The sequence below is a fragment of the Kryptolebias marmoratus genome, linkage group LG22, assembly GCF_001649575.2.
Source record: "Kryptolebias marmoratus isolate JLee-2015 linkage group LG22, ASM164957v2, whole genome shotgun sequence".
NCBI lineage: Eukaryota > Metazoa > Chordata > Actinopteri > Cyprinodontiformes > Rivulidae > Kryptolebias > Kryptolebias marmoratus.
The window spans coordinates 18,048,130-18,071,854 of NC_051451.1; the positions used below are offsets into that span (position 1 = coordinate 18,048,130).

General features: G+C 38.8%; 1 protein-coding gene across 1 annotated transcript in view; it reads right to left on the reverse strand.

Annotated features, from left to right (window-relative positions):
* The window catches only part of LOC108245256 (formin-2), a 34,252-nt gene extending 10,579 nt beyond the window's left edge, over positions 1-23,673 (reverse strand). The window contains exons 1-11 of the mRNA XM_017432022.3: positions 23,148-23,673; positions 20,211-22,350; positions 18,055-18,215; positions 16,483-16,629; positions 14,838-15,652; positions 14,226-14,367; positions 9,262-9,349; positions 6,211-6,272; positions 1,096-1,187; positions 867-996; positions 640-786 (exon numbers count right to left, since the gene is read on the reverse strand). Of these exons, the coding sequence (XP_017287511.1) occupies positions 640-786; positions 867-996; positions 1,096-1,187; positions 6,211-6,272; positions 9,262-9,349; positions 14,226-14,367; positions 14,838-15,652; positions 16,483-16,629; positions 18,055-18,215; positions 20,211-22,350; positions 23,148-23,324 (4,101 nt within the window). The 5' untranslated portion in view covers positions 23,325-23,673. The remainder of the gene's footprint in view (positions 1-639; positions 787-866; positions 997-1,095; positions 1,188-6,210; positions 6,273-9,261; positions 9,350-14,225; positions 14,368-14,837; positions 15,653-16,482; positions 16,630-18,054; positions 18,216-20,210; positions 22,351-23,147) is intronic.
* Positions 23,674-23,725: the final 52 nt, after the last annotated feature.

Consider the following 23,725-nt stretch of genomic DNA (forward strand, 5'->3'; position numbering starts at 1 on the left):
ATCACATCTCAGCTTTAAAAGCTCAACTCCACACTCTCCATTTCTGAATTGAGAAAGCTCCTCGGATGAGAAGCGAAACGTCTTCAGCTACAGAATAGAAGTCCAGTTGTTTTTGTTTTTTAACTTTTTTTGAATTTACCATGGCCTGGATGACTGAGAATCTACACCAGCAAATCTTAGGAATAAATCAGGACAGTGGAATAGCAACACAAGAAAACAACTGTTCTGGACGAAGTCATCATAACTCAGACTCAGTGGAAAGTTTAATGTTCCTTTTGGATAACTTGCTGCTATCACCACAACAAGAACACACACCACACACTTTCCCTTATATGGAATTTCCAAGGGCACACAAGGCCTGTTGTGATAAAAAATTGTAAACAGAACGGCTTCACCTCTAAATCTCCACAGCTATGCTTCACATGTTTGGCATCAGCAAAGTTTCCTTTCTAATTCTGAATGCTTGATCCTAAACTTGACAATAAATGAAACAATTTTTAGATTATAGATAAACACGTAAACATGTCTCACTTATTAAACACATATTTATGATCTCCAGTCCTTCCAGTTTGCCTGTGAGTTCCACATCTGCTCTTGTAAAATGAGTGATGTTTGCTCCCGTAGCACACACATACTCACGCTGCTTTTAACATCCTTTAGCTTTGGCAGAATGTCCAAGGTGAAGCCATCAGCCTGCCCTCGAGACCGATTACCTCCGTTCATGAAGTTGCCAAAAGCCAGCACAAGGCCAAGCACCTGCAATACACTCTCACTACTTTGGAGAGTCTACGGGACACACGCAAGATAAAGTTAAGACAGATTGAGTGACAGGAGGAAAAAATGTACTGAAAAAGCCAGCGGTTCACCTTGCATACTCTCTGCAGGATTTCCATTTTGCGCACGATTAAGGTGATGCACTCATAGAAGGTTGATTGAAACAGGATGCAAAACACCCGTTCAGAGAAATTGGAGATTTGCGATAACTGGTAAAGAAACCTGATGAAGGTACAAGAGCAGTTAAAGCACACACACACACACATTTATTCACGGGAAAATCATTTACTCAATGAATCAGGACAAGGGACTGACTCTTACTGTTCTGGCTTGTCAAGCGGTTTGGCATCATCCTTGTCTTGGGCCGATTGTATGTGCTTTTTAATGCTCTCTATCTCATCATCTTGAGCTCTCTGTCAAGTAAAAATGCAAGTTATTTTAAAATAAAAACATATGGGATACAAATATGTGAAATAATTTGTTTCACATAAATCAAAACCAGACTATATATACTCACAACAACTAAAGGAAGAGAATAGAAAACCCACATTTGAAAAAGCACAAATATTTTCATCTCTTGCCATTAAAAGAAGGTGATCATATACTAAATAATTGTGTGTTTGTGTTAATTTGTCTGTTAACAACAACAACAAAAAAAAATCTTATGAACCAGTGCATGCATTTTAATGAATCTCTTGGAAAGGAATCATTGCGTATCCATCTGTAACTGGTGAATTTTTACAGTCAACCCAATGCAAGATGGACATTTTTGTGTTTAAGACAGATCATCTGTTGTGGCCAACTCAGTCAGCAACAGATATTGAGCTAAAATGTGGTGTGTTAGTAGCTGTCATCCCAATCACGCAACTTGAGCGCTAAGAGATCTTTGTTTTAAACTTTGGTGAAAGGTGATATGCATTTTTTCAAGGAATCCTTGTTTGATTTAAATTTTGAGCTGCTCTACCTCTTGAGCGCGCTTAAGTAACTTTTGGTCACTATATAGTGTAGAAGTATGTATGGCAATTTATGTGTAGGAATCTAGTAGTTTGGTGAATTTGAAAATCACTAGATTAATTAATTATTCAAATTTAAACCAAATCAATAGCCTCTATACAGCCTGTTCATCTGTTCAACTCAAGATGTTTGGTAAAATTGATTACAGCAACAACAGCTGAACAGATGAATCAGGTTTAGATGATGTGTGGTTTTGGCTTGTTTAGGGATTTATTGTGAATCAGAAAAACTATATTTCTAAACATCCACATGTTAAATTCTAAGTCCAAGAAGTGGACCTTTCAGAAATAAATTTCTAGGTCATTTTATTGTTAAAGTCCAGCCCAGGTTACAGTGCTGATTCATTAGTTGTGCTAATTTACCACATGAAACCAAGTTACCACACAGATCATACATATCAGTATTTTTGTTGTTTGTAATAACTAAAATTAAGTTATGTGCATTTCATGTGACATGTAACTCAGCATACAGTACCACAATAATAAAAAAACAAAACAAAAATCACTTTAAATGCTAAGTTTGAATACTCTTTTTAGAATAAACGTTTCACATGTATATTCTAAATTTAAAATGTAATTAAAAACAAGTGCACATTCTGTTTTAAGCTCTGTTCTAATAAAAGTGCATTTTTAAATGAAAAAAATTGGTATTTGGGTATCGTAAACACCACTGATAGGAATGTGATAATGGAATCATTTTAGACATTTATTTGCAGGTTTTTGACGTTTGGTGATAATAAAGCGGATTAAAGTATTTTCCCCCCTCAATCTGAACACAATACACCCCAATAATTAGTTCTAATGCATCTTGACCTTTAATATGCTCATGCAATTTACAATGAGTTCAAGTCAAACCGAATAGTCTAAACAAGGAGAACTTACTAAGGTAAGGTCTCACAAATTATAGTGAACTTTTTCAAAATAAAAACCATGATGCTAAGAATAGTGATCTAAAGAAACAAAGGTTGAATCATTTTCTCATAATTTCCATTGGCTTGAAGAAAAAAAAGCCATCACCTTATTTACTATAGACATAATAAAACATGTTGGTGAAAGAATTACTTCGTTCAATTGTTCTCTACTGACAATAAGTCAGCACAGAGAAAAACTGGACTTCTGAAAGAAAAGTCTTGAATAAAATTTTTTTTTGTTGAGGAATTCAGTCTGGCATGAAATGTAGACAAACTGAAAAAAATTGCCAAAAAAACAGTAAAATTTTCAACACAATTCAACTAATCCAGACTTAAACACTGTACAGAGCTTCAACTTGGAAGCTAAAATTGTTTTGCACCAATATTTTCCATCTAGCGTTGTTGAGACTGAAGGATTCCAACAAGAAGAATGAAAGATTAGGAAAGTATGTCAAACTTGTGCTATCTTTTCAGGGGAAACAAAAAGCTTAAACTTGAAATTTCTGAGAAAAAAAAGCTTCAGTCAATTAAGGGCTTGAATAAGCAGTTATTCTTTATTTTTTTAAATATTTTTTTCATTTTTTTGTAAGTTGACAAACCTTCTCAAAATAACCTTTACATTTGACAATCTCCAAACTTATACAGTATAAGTTTTTAAAATGCTTACAGTGGACCTTTAGCTAGACTACATTCCTGACCATTATCTTGCTGCCAGTTGATGAACCACAGTTTTATACAAGGAGGTTTTAAAAAAAGCAAATCAAAAATGCCCCTTCCTTTCACAAGAGGCAAAGACAATAGATCTTAGGGTTTCAAAAGCAGATGGGCAAAACAATAAAATCATCCCCAGGAAGATAATGTAAACTCTCAGACTTTAAGGGTCGATGAGCTCTGGGAGACTGAGTCTCAGCGTTCTGGTTAATCCCCCTCACCCCTTTTTTTTTTTTTTTTCCGTCTTTCTCTCTGGAGTTCGGTCCCGGCATGGATCCTTGAAAAACATCAAACAGCAGCATCAAACGCACTGAAAGCCCGATTAGTATTCTACACACCGCTGCCTTGTGTCGGCGAGGGCAAGCTTTCCTTCGCCTTCTCTTGAGATGTTTTCAAGTGTAAATATATTTAACACAAAGCAGATCCTTTTCAAAGGGCAGCAGTGGAGCCCAGCAGTGTTTGGTGTAATTGGGGACAAGTAGGCATTAGCGTGTGATCTTTGAATTGCTAGGGCATGTTGCAGCGGTTGTTAGCATGAGAAATACAGTCCCATGTGGAATATCGAATGCAAAGGAGAGTTGGATGATATTTGTGATGCCAGAATCCAAGCAGTAGCCAAGTGGTATTCATTTGCCCTGCTCTAGAAACCAGGCGAAGCAGAGCCAGAGAGAACTTAATCAGTATTTATGTCACTCAGTTTTCAAGATTAAGATTTATCGTACAGTGAGTTGCCAGTGAAAAGGCCCCTATGAGACAAACTGCATCATATAATAAAGACTTCTCAAAGTCCAGCAGTGAATCAGAAAAAATAAAAGTATGAGGTGATCAGTTGTATTTTATGACTCCAGCTGACCTCAGACATTTAGCCACTGTGAACTGAATATGAAGTCTGAAATTCACACATCAGTCTTGGCCCCGATCATGGCTTGATATTAGGGTATTAGTGGGTGCAGTGCCCCACTATCCCTCTGACCCTTTATATTGGTGATGGCTTTACTCAAAGGAGAGAAGCAGCTATGATCCACAGTTCACAGACCGAGCGACTCTGCCCTCGCCTCTCTGTGCATGCAGTACGGTATGTGCACATTTGTGTGGTTCAACATGTTTGTTTGTGAGTATGTTTGTGTGAGTGAGGGAGAGTAGTTTGTGATCTAGATCCTAACAGCGAGTAAGGGTGTAACCATTAGGAGCCCCTCACATTCCTCAAGACAGGCTGACTGTGCTGCCAACTGTGGTTTAGGGGGCTGGAGACCCACAGACAGGATGGAGTCTCGCAATACAAAAGAGAAACAATTTGGCTCCTTGACTCAATAACACAGCCTTAGGCCATACGAGGGAAAAAGGAGAGAGAAAGTGGGGGGGCCTCGAAGTCTCAGGGTGAGTAGAGAGGTTAGACGACTTTTGATCCTAAGTTATGACACATTGGTTCATAACTGCAGCTCGTCTCAGGCCACCGTCTCATTCCCATGATCAACATTATTAATATGCCTCTGGCAGCCAAAGGTCCAGGCCTCTCCTGTGTAGTGGTGCCAAGAAGCCATTCACAGGAATTTCACAGCATCTTAAAAATGCATCACAGCTGAGATGTGGAAAACATGCTCATTTTCATGTACCATAATCTACTGCTCTGACTTTAAAGGGGTCCTGAAATACTTCCTCTGGGCGATGAAGATTAATGAATATGTAAGTTACTGATACGGGAAGCCCCACATAGTCAAAATGAAGACATTTTAAAAGAGGGCTGGTGACAGCTCTGTAATTCTTTGCCAATATTACACAATGCAGTGTGGTCAACCTGCAGGGCAAAGCTCAGTGTCCCCCCCTCATAAAAAAACTAAAACAACAACAACGCAAAACAACTATTACTTTCAACAAAAGCATTGTTATGCAAACTCTGGAGCCCCTGCTATTACTTCACTTTTACAGAGGCATTAAAAAAGCTGAGCCAATTTTATTTAGTGCACAAAAAACATGTTTACTACGTAAAAGCCCTGGTTCCTTCCAGAACAGATCTACACATGACTGACGGTGTAGCCAAACAGCTTGCATACCAGTTTGGTTTGTGGCTCGCCTGTTTGTTTTGGTATCTAATACACACTTCCTTTGTTCGTCTTTTTCAAGTGGATCACGGAGTAAGGACTCCTTGAAGCAAAGTATGTTCCCAGTGATGTGGCCTTTTCTGACAGATGGAGCAAATGTTGCTTTATGTCAGGGGCAAGCCATTAAAAGTGCATTTTCCCACCTACATATAAAGGTTCACGCTTCAATAGTTTTGATAGGGTATCTTAAAGTGAAAATAACATTTGTAGTTTACAGAAAGAAGTAAAAATCAGCTTGTTGTGTTTGGCATTTTATTAATGTTACTGTTTTTAAAATCTTCCAGGATTACAATCTACAAAAAAATGTCATTCTTTTTTTTACAGTATGAAAATCACTATTTGTCACAAAGTTCAAAAATAACATGTTGATTGCAAGAAAAAAAAAAGTTTACAGTTTACCAGCACAAATATTGCAGTCAAAATTAGCCTCAGCTGTCAGTGGTGTTATTTGCATAATTATACTTGTTTTGTTGCTCAATGTTGTGCGTTCATGTGATCATACATTGGCAGGAAAATGATGAAATGTATTTCAGTTTGTGGTATCATTTTTCCTCTTGAATTTTTTTACTGAACCCATTAACCCTAATTATATTGCTTTTAAAATAATTAAATAAATAAATGCACGGTTTACATTTCACGGGTCACATTAAATTTTAACTGTTTAAGTTTCAACCATAAAGCCGTAGCTCGTTAAATACTCACATTTTCATAAAGGGCTTGCAGAGTCTCCAGATCGACAACAGTGTTGTCCATATTTAGGACAGCTGCAAGCAGAAGACGAGGGTGACATGGTTATTGTTAATACTAACACCAGGACATGTCTTGACATTTCTTTACCTTGAACTAATACCATTAACAAGCAAGAAATCAAACCAGCACAAACAGACCTCCTCTGTCATAAGCAATAGATTACAACAGTTCTTTGGCTGACACACAGACCACAGAAAGACAGAGTGCGTTCTTAAATTTGGGTTTCCTGCTTATGGCGCTAAAGGTAGCATGAAACAAGGTCAAAGCTCTCATGTTATGTGTCACATGCTGTGAGTTACTACAGTTATTGGTTCTCGTCAGGATAGCATGCAAGGAGTCACATGTTAAAACAAATACAAAGGACTTAGAAATGTGTCAAAGGTGCAATGATGTGTGTTTGAACTTCTGTGTTTGAATTCCTTGTGTCGCCTTTTTGTCTCGGCACGAGGACCTGGCGCCCACAAGCATTAATCCTTTGAAAGTAAATGTTTAAAGACAAACAGAGCCCAGGGGTCTGTGGTGCTGGGGCTGAGGTGTTGCTGTACACACAATCACCAAGTGAAGCAGTCAACACCTATATGTACATTTCATCATGCTGTAGGTGCTGAAATTATTCACACTGATTTGACCTGCTGATTTGCTTCGGAGGGGCAGGAGGGAAATTTAATGTCAGAGAAGCTTGGAATTCAGAGCAGACCTTAAATATAGAGTACGAGTGAACTTAAGCTTTTTTTGCAGGACAATTTCGAAACTAAAGATTTAAAAGAACAAAAAGAAAGTCTGTAAAATGATGAGCGTGTGACAAAAAGCTACATTTTTTAAAATCAAGCTTTGATTTCCCATTATGTAATAAATTAGCCGTTTTTATTCTCTTCAATTTTGAGCCACATCAACACTTTCTTTTGCTGATTTGTTGAAGTCCCTTTGACTTTATATTCTCCTTCAAAGCCACTACAGAAATAAATAACATCCTTTTTTCCCCTCTGACTCTCCCTTTTTCCCCCCATCCAACCCCCCCATTCTTTTTGCTTCCGCCATTTGGATTTCATTACCATCGGCATCAGAGTCTGTCTGAGCAGTCGGATTTAAGAAGAAAAGTCGTAACGTCACCATGATGTGGACCTCTCATGGCCAAAAAACCAGACCCATCTGCCCACGTCCATCCTAACACCACATTCAACCCCAGCGTGGCGCCGGCAACCACCCTCTGAATCTGTGACTGGCGCTGCAAAGCCTTACAGGAAGCAGACACTGCACGGAAGCGTCCTATGAAACATGCGGCGTGTCGGCCAAGTCTGAGAACAAACAACAACAGCTGTGAGGAAAGTAAAGGAAAAATGTGTTGCCTTCCCACTTGGTGACTGAGCTGCTATAAACCAACACAACAAAAATCAGTGATTCATAAAGTTGTTTTTCTTCGATCTGAGCTTTCCAAAATGACAAGCTTTGCTAGTAAATGAGCTTATGAAATCAAAAGGAAACAAAATTGATTCACGTCACAAATCGAGATGATCACAGAGCTTTCATGAATGAATCTTGAGTTTTAGTAAACAAATTGTTCTTTGACTCCTAAATCATCTTAAACCTCAAAACGACACAAAACGGCATAATTACATCTCAGGGAGACAATAGCATCTCTAATATGCTGTCCTTTGGACTTCGTGCTTTTCATTAAATTACAAGCCGTTCTATTTATTTTGTTTGTGGAAGGCAGCAGACTTCACACTGTTTTAGAAGTTAAACATTTAAAATGTTTTTTTTCTTCACCAAAACTTCCTTCCTTCCTGATCTCATTCCTTGAGTTAAACTTAGGTTTTCAATTAGTGCTAATTGTACATCATTTCAAAACTGTCCTAACACAGAAGATGAATGACAGCACTGATGAGAGTGGCCCTCGCTTGCCCTCCCATTCAGACCTGAGATGTGTGCGTCAAACACATTAGAGCTGAAGACTCAACATTTAGTCCGAAAGAACTCTTGAAGACACCACAGCTTTAAAGATGTAATAAACGCTTCACTGTTGGATGATGGAAACGGAGAAAGTGTTTGGACACACGGATGAGCGAGGACTGGGGCGCAATCAGAGTGTAACTAAAACAGGAAGACTGTCGGCTCCCATCAACATCTCTGCAATGACTTCACCTTAACAGAGCCGCCCAGACAAGATGATGACAACTCAGAGAGAGATGGAGAGCCGCAGAAAAACATGCTGTGGGTGTTAAATGGGGAGAAATTACGATAAATGTGAGCAAGGAAAACCAGTGGGGAGGAGAATACCAAAAGGATTAACAGCTCAGATGCTTTTTAACAGTAAGACTTGTGATTAGGCAATTTTAATGGGAATTTTCGTAACACAGAATCTTATACAGCTCGCGAAAAACTAAAATAAGATGTACTTCATAAAAGAACTAGTATAATGCTTCCAAGTCAAAAACAGTTCTATACATTGTAATTTGCTTGCATTTTGTGTAGAATTATCTTTATTTTTGTATAAAAACTGATCATTGCTTCCATAAAGTTAGTACATCTCTCTCACCAAGGTGTGAGTGTTTATTTTTTACAAAGGGGAGCTAGCGTTCTCATCCTGCCCTAACTGACTTATTGTTTTTATGCTTGAAGCTTTGATAAGCTGGGTCACAAGTCCCTGTCCCAGTTATTTTCTGTTTTAGAAGCCAAAAAGTTTGGGAGCCATTGTTCTACAACAGTGGTGTCCAATCCTGGTCCTCAAGGGCCACCATTCTGCTTGCTTTAGATGTCTCTCTGCTTTGACACACCTGATTTAAATAAATGAGTGATTAACAGGCTTCCGCAGAACCTGCTGAATAGCAGGGAAACATCTAAAACATGCAGGATGGTGGCCCTCCAGAACCAGTGTTGGATACCAATGTTCTACTGAGTGATAACACATGAAAGAGTTTTTTTTTTTCTCTGATACTTGTGTCATTTTCAATTTGCTGAATACTACAGATAAAGTCATAGTTATACCCACACAATGATTCTTACCATTCTGGATATCCTTCATGTCAAGATGAATGCTGGACATCAAGATACCAACAGCCTGTGAACGCTTGTTGCTCAGCAGTTTCACCACCTACGAGATGATGCACAGAGACGGCAGCAGGAAGGGTTACAGTAGGTCAGGATAAAAATAAAGCGTTAACATAAATTATTTCCAGAACACACAAGGTACGCACAGGCAGATAAAAATATTTAATGGTTGAATGGAAATAGAAGCTAGAACATCATTTGTTTCTTTTTTTTTTGGGGTGGGATGAAAACTTTATTCCTGAACAAGCATAAAAACAATGCTGTCTGCTTTGATTAATATTAACCATTGTTCTCGAATTCTCCACATTCATCTTATTTCCATCAGGTGATTAAAAACTTACAGATCAAGGAGACAAGATGATTACTTTTTTATGTAGAGCATGATCATATTAATTCAGTTTCTGGAACTGATTAAACTGACAAAGACTTTCTCAAAGTTTTGGATGAGATTATAGTTTATGCAAATAAACAGTGCAGGATTTTTTTTTCTTCTTTTCCCCAAAGGAAACAAGTTCATAAGGCTGAACATGGTGAAAACAACTGAGACCAGATTAAAACACCTGAAAAAGATTACAGTATTAACTAATAACTGGATAATATTAGCTTCCTTTTTTCAAGAGTGTCAGCATGCATTAATACCTCCATCCCAGTGAGACATCCTGAACTACAGCTTGTCTGAGTAAGCAAAAGTGTGCGCTGGGTTGCAAAGTGGTGAATGGACAGCACAGGAAACCCGAAGCCTTCTGAGATCCAGACAGAACGCTTCCATTGAAACCAGATCAGACAGACCACAGACCTCTTAAACATACAGGAAGTTATATCACCAGGCCCCAAATGTCTGTTTTCCTGGACCCAACCACATTTTCAACGAGCATGTTGATGCTGACTGCTGAGCCTGTGATATCTATAGGGGAGGGTGACCGATAGAAGAGCAGCAACAAAAGAAGCTACAAAGTTTTGTTTTGTCAGCTGACTCGACTCAAATGTAAAAATAGGTCTAAAGCATATTAGAGTTTACCTCTACATGATTCTGAAATCAAAATTCCCTTGAAATCTTCCAGTCTTGTTTTATAATGAAACACAGCTGAATCTATGATCCAAAATATTTTTGTGGCAAACCATTTTAATAAAACAACCCTAAAAAGATTTATCTAATAAGAGGCTCATGGGAGCCATGTGTGTTTAAGCTTTTGGCTTAAAGAAATCCTTTATGTCATTATAATTATATGTTGATCCTTTGATCAATTAATCATTTCAGGGTTGGTCAATATCAGTCCCATACAGCTCTGAATCACAAGTAAAACACTTCCTTGTGGTCCAACTTTGTCTCTTAAAAGCAGCTGAAAGCTGAATGTAAAAGATCAGAGGTTTGCAAGAAATAACCATCACATGACTGGTTTGTCACTTGGGATCAAACAGTTGAACTAAAACTCTTCATTATTATTCTGACGTTTAGAAAAACAATACATGCCAGTGTATATACACCAGTGCTTTTAAATCGGTTTTAAATATGCCTTATATGATGATTTCAACTGTGTAATAAAGTGTTGGCATTATAACAAAACTTGCAGAATAATAACAGACTGTCAAATATTTGATGCCTGAGTGTTGTGCAAAGTGATGACAGCTTAACTTTTTTAAATGGCATATATTTTTTAAACATATGACATTTTAAACTCAGCATAGATAAAAGGCTACTCGTGCATTTTTTTAAAAACAGAAATGCCAAGAACATAAAGGCTTGGAAACTTCTACATTTCAGAAATAAAGCAATTCAAAAATTAAGCAAAAAAAAAGAACATTCAAAAGGCAGGAGAAGTGAGATTTTTTTGTACACATACTCTTAACAAATCTCATTTTTGTAGGCATTTTTGTTCTGTTCTTTGCTTGCTGCAATTTGTCATCCAAGTCTTGACCAGAAATGGATCACATAATGCAATGCTGCAACACAATTACTCATTTTGCACCAATGTAATAGGCATAGCAGCATGAGCTCTCTCAGACCTTTATTGCAAAAGGGAAGGGTTAACACTTGACTTGCTGCATTGATAGTAGTCCTTGACATGTATTACTTATGTCAGCAGAGGCCTTTAGAACAACCAAGTCATGACGTCAAAGCTGCTCTCTAGTGGTAGCTCTGAGGAAGATGTGTCCTTTCTCATTACAAAAGAAAAACAAAAGATTCACAGCAATCAGAAGGATGGGAAGAGCTGCAGAAGTAGAAAATATGATCAACTATCAAGGTCTGGGGTGGGTGCTTGTGAGCTGGAAATATCAAATGTTCACTTTAAATTGCGGTCAGTTTCAGTTCTGGGTTTTTAATACTTCAGAATTTGACTTTGACTTCAGTATTTTCTTGTGCAATAAGTCAAAACCAAAGTAATTCAACATATACCTTACAGTTTATTTCTTCACAAAAAGTATTTTACAACAAGATTCAGTCAGTCACAACATGGCGTTAGGAACTTTAGGTTAAACTCCTTTAAACTTTTCCTCAGTCTCACTGTTTAGTTATTTTATAGATCAAATTATAAACACTGCATCATAGCTCAGTGGTCTTAGCTAAAATTATAATCAATGTGCTTGATAACATTATGGATTTCTTTTTCCCAATGTGTGGCATTTATGAAAAAAATCTAATTGGTCAATAGAGTTTTGTTACTTAATTTTAGGCTGCTAGGTGAATTTTATTTATTTTGGATATATGGAGGGTAAAATAGTCATATTCAGTTTTAATGTTTATGTTTGAACATATGAATGCTTAGTAGTTTGGGTTTTTTGATAAAAAAAAAGTTGTTTTTTAATCTCAACTTTTAACAACTTCAACTTTGATGAGAGCATAATCAGTTTGCCAGAGCTGGAGCAGAAATAACTTATTAGCCTTTTGAATGCCATGTGCAAAGCAGTTGTACTTTGCCAAAGGCATGACAGGGCAGAGTGTAGTCTAGCGCTGCTCAACCTCTTGGCCCTTACCAGAGGAGGAGAACCACCACAGCTCAAACAACTGAGACAGATTGAACTCTGATACAATCTTGGGCAGAAATGTTGGGTTCAGATAGAGGACAACACTCAACCTTTCTGGTAGAAACAAACAGCAGTCACCTTTAACTTAGAACTTAAAGCTGGCTTATCTTACGATTGACATTATTCTGAGCAAAAACAGAGTTTTAACAAAAAAACATTTTACATTTCAACCCCCAAATGGCTCAAGATGGGAAATGTTGTAGCACCTAAAATATGAGACTATGAGACTGAGCATGCTAGTCTTTGGGCAACATTTTTTAAAAGCATTCACTGGCCTGAACCTGTGGGTGCAAAGACTGAGTGCACACATCAAGTGAAGGATCATTGAACCAGGGACATGCCCAAAACAAAAGCAAGAACTCAAATATTTTACCAGGCAGAGGTCCTTATTGAATTCTCTCAGGTCCAGATTGCGGCAAAGTTCTTCTTTGTATCTGGGAACTAAAACATACTAACTTACTAAAAATACTAAGACACAACCTACCCAGGTTGTGAAAAGTATATTGGGCAGTAGGCCTCCATGAACTGAAGTTGGTTAGCTCAAGCAGATACAAGCAAATATCAGTATGGACATAGAGCCACCAGAGATTAAAGACAAATGAAAAAAGGAACATACATTTGCCTACTTGGTTGGACTGGAGAAAGTTTTCTTACCACTGTCAGCAGCCATTTAGGTCTTGAAGAAAAAGGGCAAGGGAAAAATAGTAATCTGAAGAAACTGCCTGTTGAGAAATGCCTCAACCTACATGATTGGTAAGCAAATCCCAAATGATCACAAACGCACTCATGCACATTGAATCGCAACATGAATTCTGACACGCTCCATCCTGACTGAGGCAGAGATCAAATACCTGATGGCTGCACACCCACACAGGTGCTTCATAAACCAAGGCTGTGACCTAGTAAGCTGGCTTGTCATAAAGACATATCCTTGCACTCTGACAAGCACGAGAACCATTCCTCATACATACTGAAAATGCAATGGAGTGGAGAAATAGCCTCATTAGCGAGGGAAAAAAAAGAATCACAACTAGTACATGTTGGGCAAATTTCTCTGCATGCAAGGCAACCAGCTACACTGTATTTTTACTTTTGTATGAAATTACAATGGAGTTTTGTGTATATTTCAATGACTTTTAGTGTTAAAATTAAAGGGTTAAGTTGAATGAAAATTTGTTTTATCTTCGTTTTAAATTTCAAATTTAACATTTCCCATAAACTAAAACATTTCCCAATAATGTTTATGCCTTAGACCAACATTTCGTCGCTGCAGAAACAACAAATGATTGCTCAGAGTCACAATTAGATGGGTAAAATGCTCTTCCCTTGAGCAACATTATTTGTGATTTTAACACATAAATTTGAAGAACAGCAAATCAATTTAAAGATCATGACAAGAGCAACTATAAACTGTAGATCAAATGTTTGACTAGGAAATTGATAGCGTGACAAAGTGTACTGGGGAGAGAACCAGTCTCGCTTTTAAACCAAGTCATACAGAAAGCACAATGGGGAGGAACCATGAAATACAACTCCCAAGCTTCTCTCTCCTTCACTTATTTCCCTTCCCACTCTCTCTGAGCAGTCATCATGGTCACAAGGTTTCCTCACCGCACGCGAGTCTTTGGCTCCATGCCACTAGATGGTCACAAGGGAGTCGGTTGGGAGCCAGAGCTCACACCACATAATAACTGTCTGGCTGCAGCAGTTCCTCTTGTCACTCAAAGTGACTCTGGAAGGGTCAGTGAGGAGAAATGGAAAGGAACGAGGCACAGGAGTGAAAGTGAAAATTGGAACAGACCTAAAGACTGCCATATCTGGGCATACACACATCCGAATGTAAAAAAAAAATATTCCAAGCCTAGTATACATGTTGAACAGAAAGAAACGCATACCTGTTTGGCCTTTGACTTGCTGATTGTGTCTGAAATTGGCTTCTTCTTTACTTTAACAGCATTTTTGGAGAACAGATCCACAAATTCTTCAAAATTAATGGTTGGTTCTTCAATTTTTTCCCACACTAGTGGTCCAGAGTTTCTAGAGGTAGGATGAAAGATAAATTATTACTTAACAAACAGGAGAGGTTTAATCTGCCATTCTGTGGTTGAAAAAGTACACTGAAATCAATTTATGAGTACTCATTTGTCATCTTTTGCACAGTAATACTCCAAAAGTTATAAACTTGTCAAACCCATCAGCCAACAAATTCAGTATTAAGTTCCCCAAACTTTCAACAAAATGAGGAAATGTATTTTTAGACTTTCATTCAGCTACATTTTCCAAGCCCTAATAAGGAAAGAAAACCTTGTTCAAGTCAATTCTCTGCTGACCACAATGCCTGGACTGCATCGCTTTTATTTTCCACAAGGTTAGCATCTCCATTACCACTCACAGCATGTGGCTGATCTTTATCTTAAGTGGACAAGCTTCCTCTCAAATCTCTACTGTTCAGAAAATACTTTTGTGCAAATGATCCATATCTATCTCTACTCTCAGCATATCCTTACTTTTTAGCATGCAGCTGTATGCGGGTCCAGTAGAGTGGCTTCATTGGCTTGGGGGGCTCTATCACGGGTTTGGCAGGAGCAGCTTCCTGAACCATCATCGAAGGAATGGGACCTGGAGGTGGAGGGCCAAAGCCTGGAGGAGGGGGCCCTATTCCTGGTGGACGGGGTGGGGGTGGAGGAGGGGGGACCATTCCTAATGGAGGAGGCAGGGGTGGAGGTAAGACACCAAGTGGGGGAGGAGGTGGTGGCGGGGGAGGCTCAAAACCTGGTGGTGGAGGTGGAGGTGGTGGTGGTGGAAAAGGTCGTACACCAGGTAAGAGAGGAGGAGGAGGTGGTGGTGGTGGTGGTGTAGCAAGACTTCCTGATGGTAATGGAGGAGGTGAAGGGATACCCTGTGATATTAGAGAGGGGGTAAGGGGAGGACCTGGCTGGATGCCGTCCTGCTGCTTCTGTTTGCAGGTACACACAAAGTTCTCTGTGGATTTGGAGGTGGCAGATGAAACAAAAGACGAGATGTGGCCATTTCTTCCATTCAAAGGCACGTTAAATTTAACCCCTTCCTCCACAGGTGAAGTTTGAACGGACACCTCTTGGTGCATCTTCTTCAGTCTTTCTCCCCTTATTTGGGAAGTTTTGTGGTGGGCATTACCAAGAGCTCCCATGTTATTCTCACTGCTCTTTGCCAAGGAGGCCTGCTGGCCCTCCAACACAGTGATCTTATTCCGTAAGTCATCGACTGTCCTCTCCAGCTGAGGGATCAGACAGCTTTCATCCTCTGAGGATGACTGTCCTGCCTTCAGTCTGCTGGATTCTGTCTGTAAATAAACCCCCAGAAAAGGGACAAAACAAAGAAGAAAATAAATCTTATGTGAATCGCTACATAGTACAGACACACACACACATATATATATATACACATATATTTAAAATGTGAATTTGCTTCTTTTATAAAAATAATCTATGAATTGGTTGGATTTTAAATTTAGAAATGCATTAAGTAAGTTTTGGTAAATCAATAAACATAGAAAAACATTAAAGGTAAAATACAATTTAATTTAATAAGTTTGCCATCAAAACTGTTAGCTGAAAAAAGGTCAAGAGAAGTTGAAACATTCATAATGTCTAGACGCCATCAGATCTCTGGCTCCTAATTTTTTAGAGCAGGGATGAGGGGATACAAGAGATTTGACTCTCGAGACAAGAGTCTTACTGGGTCCCCACATGGGGAGGCTTTGTGTCCGCTTTCATAAACTCCCATGATGGTTTGAACTGTTACATCCTGAGAATCCTCAGTTAAATTTGTTAAAAACTCTTCTAGGAAACAGGGTGCTCTTCTTGGAGTATTGTGTTTTTTCTTAGAATAAGTCTGACCTCTGGTGGACAAAAAAAATTTAGCAACTCAAAGATTGAGACGGCACACATAATCCAGAGAAATGTAAAAGTTGGCAGTATTCCTGAACATAGAGAATGAAATTCACAGAAAATATGCTCGTTTGAAATTTAAAATAATGATACATTGTAAACATTGCATCCTCTTGTGAAAAAAAAAAATTCCCCGTCATATACATAACATTGCAACTCATGCATTACAAATCAAATGTGCATCTAAAAATATGCACCAGTGAACAGTAGGGGTGTAACCCACCTGAAAGGGCAGCCCGCCAGGTGACTTGGGTGATGATCGGTGCAAAGGCGATCTTAAACCTCTGCCTGTTGATCGGCCCCCATAGAGTTCCCACAAATGGGAGGACACTGGGAGGCCTACAGATGCCCATGTATACAGCTGCTCTTCCTGCATACAATTCAGAATACAAAAGTAAGTACATTATGCACACATTATAGTCTTTGTATCCTCTTTGCAATCAATACACTCTGATTTAAGTTCACCATTTGCTCCATATAAGGTCTATAGAACGTTCTAAATAGTGAGAAGCATCACTATTAAAATTGAAACCTATCTATTTGAGTCAAATGTTAGTGAGGAATAATGAACTCTTTCCCCATGCAGTTTCCTTCACTATATGGATTAATGCTCAATCCTGAGGCAATAATTCATATTAGAAAAGATGTCACATTTTATTTAAAAATATATGCTAGTTCCAAGATAGAGAACCATGACAATAGGGTATGACATTAACTTCAACAGTTATTCTTAGTCAGGATGAATAATACAGAACTTGAGGGCAAATCTGGAGCAGGACAAATCTGTCCAATCCTGACACAATGAGCTGTTTGCTGGAGAAGAGCAGCCTGAACTCGAGGCACGTGGAGCCGTTACATAACGTAGTCAGCAGATGGTTTACGCAAGCATGATTGTGTATTTTGTGTGTGTGTGTGTGCGTGTGAGGGAATTTGTTTGTCAGAGGGAGTGGAGTTAATTCAATCCTGCAAGAAAACACCACCACTCGTCTCTCAGGCTGGCCTTTTATAAATGAATGGACATGTGCCTCTGAGATATTCATGCAACTGTGTCCACTGGCAGATTCCACTTTCAAAGCAACCTATATTAAATGTGCAACGTGCAAGTAGAAACAGGATGCTTTCATATTTGAGAGCTTTCAATTTATTTATATATAAGCTTTATATTGTCTGGTGAATATTTTTTGTTTGTGCGTGTTTAAATAAATGAGAAAACTTGATAAATGTTTCTGGTTAACTGAGCAGGTGAATTTGATGCCTTAGTGATCAGGTTTTAGCTAAGTATTACTGCAATAAAGAGTCAAAGAGTCATGCAACAACTCTCAGATGGCTGCCCAGCCAAAATGCATCGCTGCTCTTTAGAAAATTAAATTAAATCTCTCCAAACCACAGTCACACATTGTTGAATTACCTTTGCACTATTACACCCAAGATGTAACAGCAAATTGCTTTTCAGATCAAAGTATTAATTTTTTTATGAACACTCATGTATGCATTAACTCAGATATACAGTTTTTAGAAATTGAAATGCAAGAAAAAAAAGACAACATATCAATTCCTTCTGGCAAGATGCATTCTTTTTGTGTTCATAAAATGAACAGTGTCACATTGTGGTTGCATGTTCCAAAATCTGAAATGATTTTAAAAGTCTATGGATGCATAAATGTGAACACACCCACCAGGCTCTTTGCAAAATCCAGATCATTTCGGCCATCCTGAAAAGAGTGCCATGAATTTTGTAAAAAAAAAAAAAAAAAAAAAAAAAGAGAGAAAGAAATACTGAAGACCAAAGTCTTACACTGAAGACTGCTGAGACAGACCCGTCACTGTGATGTTCTGTGGTGCTGTCACTGAACGGGTGCAGCAGACCATGGCCCAGCATTCGGTGACACAGTTCCTTTGCCGCCTCTGCAGACCCATCTCCATGACCCAAACAAAGCTTGTCCAACAGAGTGCGACCTGACGACAAAAAGAGAAAGGAGGACATACCCGTTTAAAGCTTGAATTGTTTTTATGTTGCTTATGTGTAGTTGTGGTAGGTTAGGAAAATCATCAAGATGACACTATGATCATTTGATCTGAGTTTTGCACGTTTCAGATTTAGATGTGATAATTAAACACCTACATGTGTGAACCTTTCTCACATTTTTTGGTGTTAATTGTAATATGTGAAAAAAAAAAAAAAATTGACACGTAAGCTGCAACATAGTACAACTAATTTTACCTAGGACCTAAATTTATTTATATTTTTTTTCCCAAAACAGTAATGATCTTGATAGGCCTAAAATGGGAGTGTTGTCAGTGTAGGTTGATCTCAAATGTACAACCATTTTTTTCCCTTTTTACATTTTAATATGCTGCATTACGCTGAATTATAGAGGACTGATGAACTTGATAAGCATTGGTATGATACTCTGCACTCCATCTTAAATCATCAGTTTGACTTCATCCTCTTTCTTGTTGGAAACTATGTAATGTGATTTGGGGAACAGAATTAAATAAATTAAAGACGCATGACTCAAGATCCTGTGCACACTGATTCAAGTAGTTTGGACTTGTTCAACAAGACTTGAATTAATGAATATTTTAAAATTCAAGTTTAACACTGTCAAAGAGAGTAAATTCACTCAAGCTTGATCTTTTAGATTCTGAATTTTATTTAATTTGTGAATAGTTGTTCTTTTTATGCTCTGTTTGACAATAAAATTCATCTCCTCTGCCTTTCTACTCTACCTCAAGGAGCCAAATGTGACCTGAAAAAGCCATTCAGTTTGCCATAATCTGAGATGTGCTGAACTTTCATGTGACTGGGTCCTATAAAAGGCAGGACAGATCGTGCACCGCACAAAAAATAAATTCAAAATTCAGTGTGGATTTAAACAATGTACCCTTTATTGTCTGACACCAAGTTCAGCTGATGAAATTCAAATAGATCACGTGTTTGTCTGTTGCAGATAAACTGTTGCAAGCATTTAGCATCCCCAAATGTGCACTAATGTATTAGTGTACATTTTTATACTAAAGCCAGAGGACTTGTGAGTTGGTGTCACAGTGCGTGAGTGCTGCAGCTTCTTTCAGCTGAATGAGCACAGGCAAAGGCATAAAGAACAGCTGAGCTACTGAAAGGCCTCACAGCAAAACAGAGGGTAGGGTGACATTGTTTTCATTAAAGTGAGACTTACTCTGAACACGTCTTGGTAGAGAATTGATTTATTGTATTGCTGTTAATTATTTCATTTCAAATCATAATTCATGTTACAAATATTTGCAGCCATCATTTATGAGCCATTAAAATTCACATCAGCAAGAAGCCTTTTTTTAATCAGTTTAATGTGTTACTGCATGTTAACTAAATATCAGAATGGGGGTTGAGCAGCTCAGAAATGACCAAGTATCAGAAAATGTAGCTTTTAATGGTAAATTTATTTATTACCTTTTTACATTTTGTGCCTGGCACAGAGTCTAAATCCCTAAAAATTAATGACTGTACCATACTAAAATGTTTATTCATTTCTCATAGTTTTTATTGTTAGCCATGTTATTAAAAAAAGAATGACTCCTAATCTGCATTATTAAAGTTGGTAGCAGGCCTTGATGTTAACAAAATGTATTAGGGTGGGTAATAAGTTTCTTCACTACTGTAAACAAACTTTCATCTTGAACAGCTGCTGTTCTTCTGCTGGAAGTTATTGTGTGGTTGAAGCAAGATCTTCTGTCCTCTATTTGTCCACTTCAATCATTCCTTAAAACAAAATGCTGTCATGGTTGGGTACAAATACTGAAAACGTGTAAAAAAAGCAGCAAATCTCCAAAGACTAACTTTGAGAGACCTTCAGAAAGTCTGAAAAATGTTGATGAAGATCAGCAGAACCAATTCATAATGGCTAAGATGTGTTTATGTTGCTATCGGATCATGTTGCAGTTTTCAGTCATAAGGCATTAAAGAGGACTCACCTGTGAAGGCATCTAGGTAGGGTGCTGTTGAAGTGGAAGTCTTCCTTCCATGAGCTCTCCTGGAGCCCAGTGTCCAATAAGACCCACTAGTGGAACTTTTCTCTGTGTTGTCATGCCCTAGGACTTTGACCACATCAGCGTGGTTTTTTCCCAGCCCTTCTAGGTCTGAACTAATGGAGGAAGACCTCTGCTTCCACCTTCCAGTCTCCTCAGCACTGTTGGATTCCGAAGCAGCGCTGATAACATCCGTTTTCCTTGGAACATTGGGGCTTGTAAGGGGGGAACCAACTGGAGAGGTGAGTTGCCTGGTGGTGGTCTTAACATATGAGGGGTGGACTGGAGGGTAGAGTTTGACAGTGGAGGGGGAGCTGGCAGATGGCCTTCTAGGCTGAGAAACAGCTGGGTTGTCTGCTGTGAAATGGCTGAATGACATGCTACTCTTCCTCCGTGTAAGGGAACGGAAATCTGGTTTCACACTTTCATCTTCATCCCTCTCAATAGAAAAATCCATACTGTTTGCTCTCTTGGGAGTCCTAGTTGCTGTCCTTGTCAATACAAGATCCAAATGGACAGATGGCACACATGCGTTTTTGCTTTGTGTGCCACAATTACGTCGACTTGGCTGTTCTGGTTGCAGATCAGGGCTGTCCAGCTCATCCTGAGGCTCTTCAGCACTCTCATATGAAGTAGTGGTGCCAGTAGTGTCCTGAAAGCTGTAGGTGCTGTTAGTTTTTGGAAATATGCTGCCACTGCTTCTCTCTGTGTCCAGAGCAGAAGATGGTGGACCACTCTCACTTGATGAATTTCTTGATAGAGGTATGGCATTCTCTTTTTTCCTATTTTCATTACCAGCAGATAGAGAAAACAACCCCTTCTCCAGATTAAAATGATTGGGAGATATTCGTGACTCAGGAACTTCACTCACCTTAGAGGTCAACCCTTCAGATAAAGCCCTGGGCACTATTTCTAATATCCTGTCACTGGCTATACCTTGGTCCTGAATGGCCTGCTGGATGTCAGAAAGAAGATCTTCAGTTTCTGCCGCTGAGTGGAAACTGTACAGGTCAGCATCTGATCCAGAGCTTGTTTTTCGGCCAAACTCCTCCATAGACTGTTGGCTTTCTGCATTTAAATGACTTGGATCCCCTTCAAAATCTGATGGCATCTCCTCAGGCGGCTGGCTTGTCTCTGTACCAGGCTTGAACTCATCCTTGTCAACATGTGCTGATCTCCCATCTTCCAACGTGTCATCCTTATACACACCTTTCACTTTGGATAAACTTTTCCTTATTTTTATGCCAGAAAACACAGAACCCTTCGAGTCTGCCTTTGATTTCTTCTTACTATATTCTCCTTTTTTGCTAATCTTGTTATTGGACTTTTTCGATTGTTTGTCCACTTCTCTCTCATCAGCCTCATCCTCACAGCAGACATCCCCTGCTGCTCCAACACTACTTCCTCCTTTCTTCTGCTTTGCTTCCTGGTTCCCCATGTTCCTAAGCAGGCGAACACCCTTGGCTATAAGGCCATGCTGTTGTGGTCGAGACTGGAATGTCTGGGTTTCCTCCTGAGCTGGTGCTGCTTCTTGGTTGGTCAAAGCTCTGTCAGAGCTGGCTTTTCCCTGCCGTCTGCCAAGCGCAGTTGAAAGCAGCTGTGAGGATGATGCTGGCTCCCCCAGCACTGCTGATGCTGATGATGAAAGGGGGAGGAGACTGGCACTGACAGCTACGGGCTCTCCCCTCCTCCTCCGCACAGCCTCACTCATCCTCTGATCCTCTCTCTCGTTTAGCCCCTCCTTTCTGTTCCCATCTGCTTGTGCAGACTCGGCCGTCTTGCATAACGGGATGCTGATGGAGCGAGCAAGCCGCTGATGCTCTGGAGTTTGCTGCCCAGCTCCATTTTCAATCCTACTGGGATGAATCTGCTTAGGGCTTTGCTGTTGATTCTCTAAAATGCATCGCTGCTGATTAAAGACTGAGTGCTGCTTCCGAAGGATGTGGGTGACACTGCTCTTCCTCCTGCCTTTGAAGGTGCTAGTGAAAAAACTCTCTTTAAGAACGGGAACTTGAGTCTCGACTGTCTTAATACTGTGCATTATGACCTCTTTGGCTTCATCCAGAAGGGAGCAGATCTGCACAATCTGAGGCAAAGAAAGAGGTCAAAGTCACAACAATTTGCTTTCTTATTTAGTTTATGAATTATTGAACTTACATGAACACGCGCAAGTCTGAACACATCTACGTGTGTTCAGCCTTTTAAATAGTATTGTACTTCTTATTGTAGGGTCCCTGATAATGCACACATTTTTAGTTTTGGCCTCAAAGCTTTTGGTATTGTTTCCTGAGTTTCTGTATAAAATACATTTTGGTAAATATGAGGGGGGGAAAAAAGTGACACTGAATACAACCCCTCCCCCTCTTTTTTCTTTTTTGGGAGGGGGGAAAATTAGTTAAACTTAAGCCCATTTTTCAAGCCTTTGGAGCAGAAATGTTTTTAAAAATTTGCAAGTCCTTCAAAATATTTGAACATAGTAGCTTGTTTTTAGTCAATAATGTTGAGAAAGAAAACTTATGATCTAAAACTAGAAACCAATGCTGACATGTTGCAAAATAATAATAATAATAATAATAATAATAAAAACATGATCTAAGTCACTTGTTTAGCTCCCATACTGGCTTAAAGCCAGTTTATTATTGAAGCCCAATCCATAATTCAAATGGCACAAAATACAGAAGATAAATAGTTTCAATTTGCCTATCTTAGTCACTCTAGTTTTTATGCTTCAAATTCTAAGTAACAAGTAAGAACATTTTTTAAAATAAGGCTCAATGTCACCACAATGTTCTATATATTTAAACCACAAACAAGAAAGTAATAAAATACTGAATAAGTTGCTTTTTAAGAGGTTTTAAACATTTTAAATTGAGATGTACTTGCCTGACGGCTGGATTCTCGCTGGCTGAGTGCTGACTGAAGAAAACACAAATGGGTGTTTGTCTGTGAGCCGCTCCTTAACCATGGGTCACATGAAGTTGGTATTTTCTTCATCACATGCTCAGTCTCCAAGGCCATCTTCTGTTTAATTTCGTCTACGATTTCCTTCACTGACTTCATCAGGCCTCATCAGGGGAATGCACATAAGTGTGTAAAAGTCAAAGACCACTCTTATGTTTATTCTGTAGAAATTAGACACTCAATACATCAACTTTGCTGCTGAACAGTAAGATGGGAATCATACATACACTAAAGGTTTAAGTCACTCCTTTCTGCTTAAAACAACAACACCAATCCCCTTTACTTTTCATTTCTGGAAGTGGTGCTACTTTTAAGTTCTTCCTTCCAATCAGGAAATGAGTTTCAGCTGCAACTTCCACATGCTTAAGCCACAACAAGACCAGTGTATTGAAAGAAAAAGATCAACAGTTTTCTTAGAGCTGAATACAGTCAATGCAACCATACAAAAAATTGAATATTTTGTTTTCCCTTAACAATTATAAGCTATTTATTTCATTAAT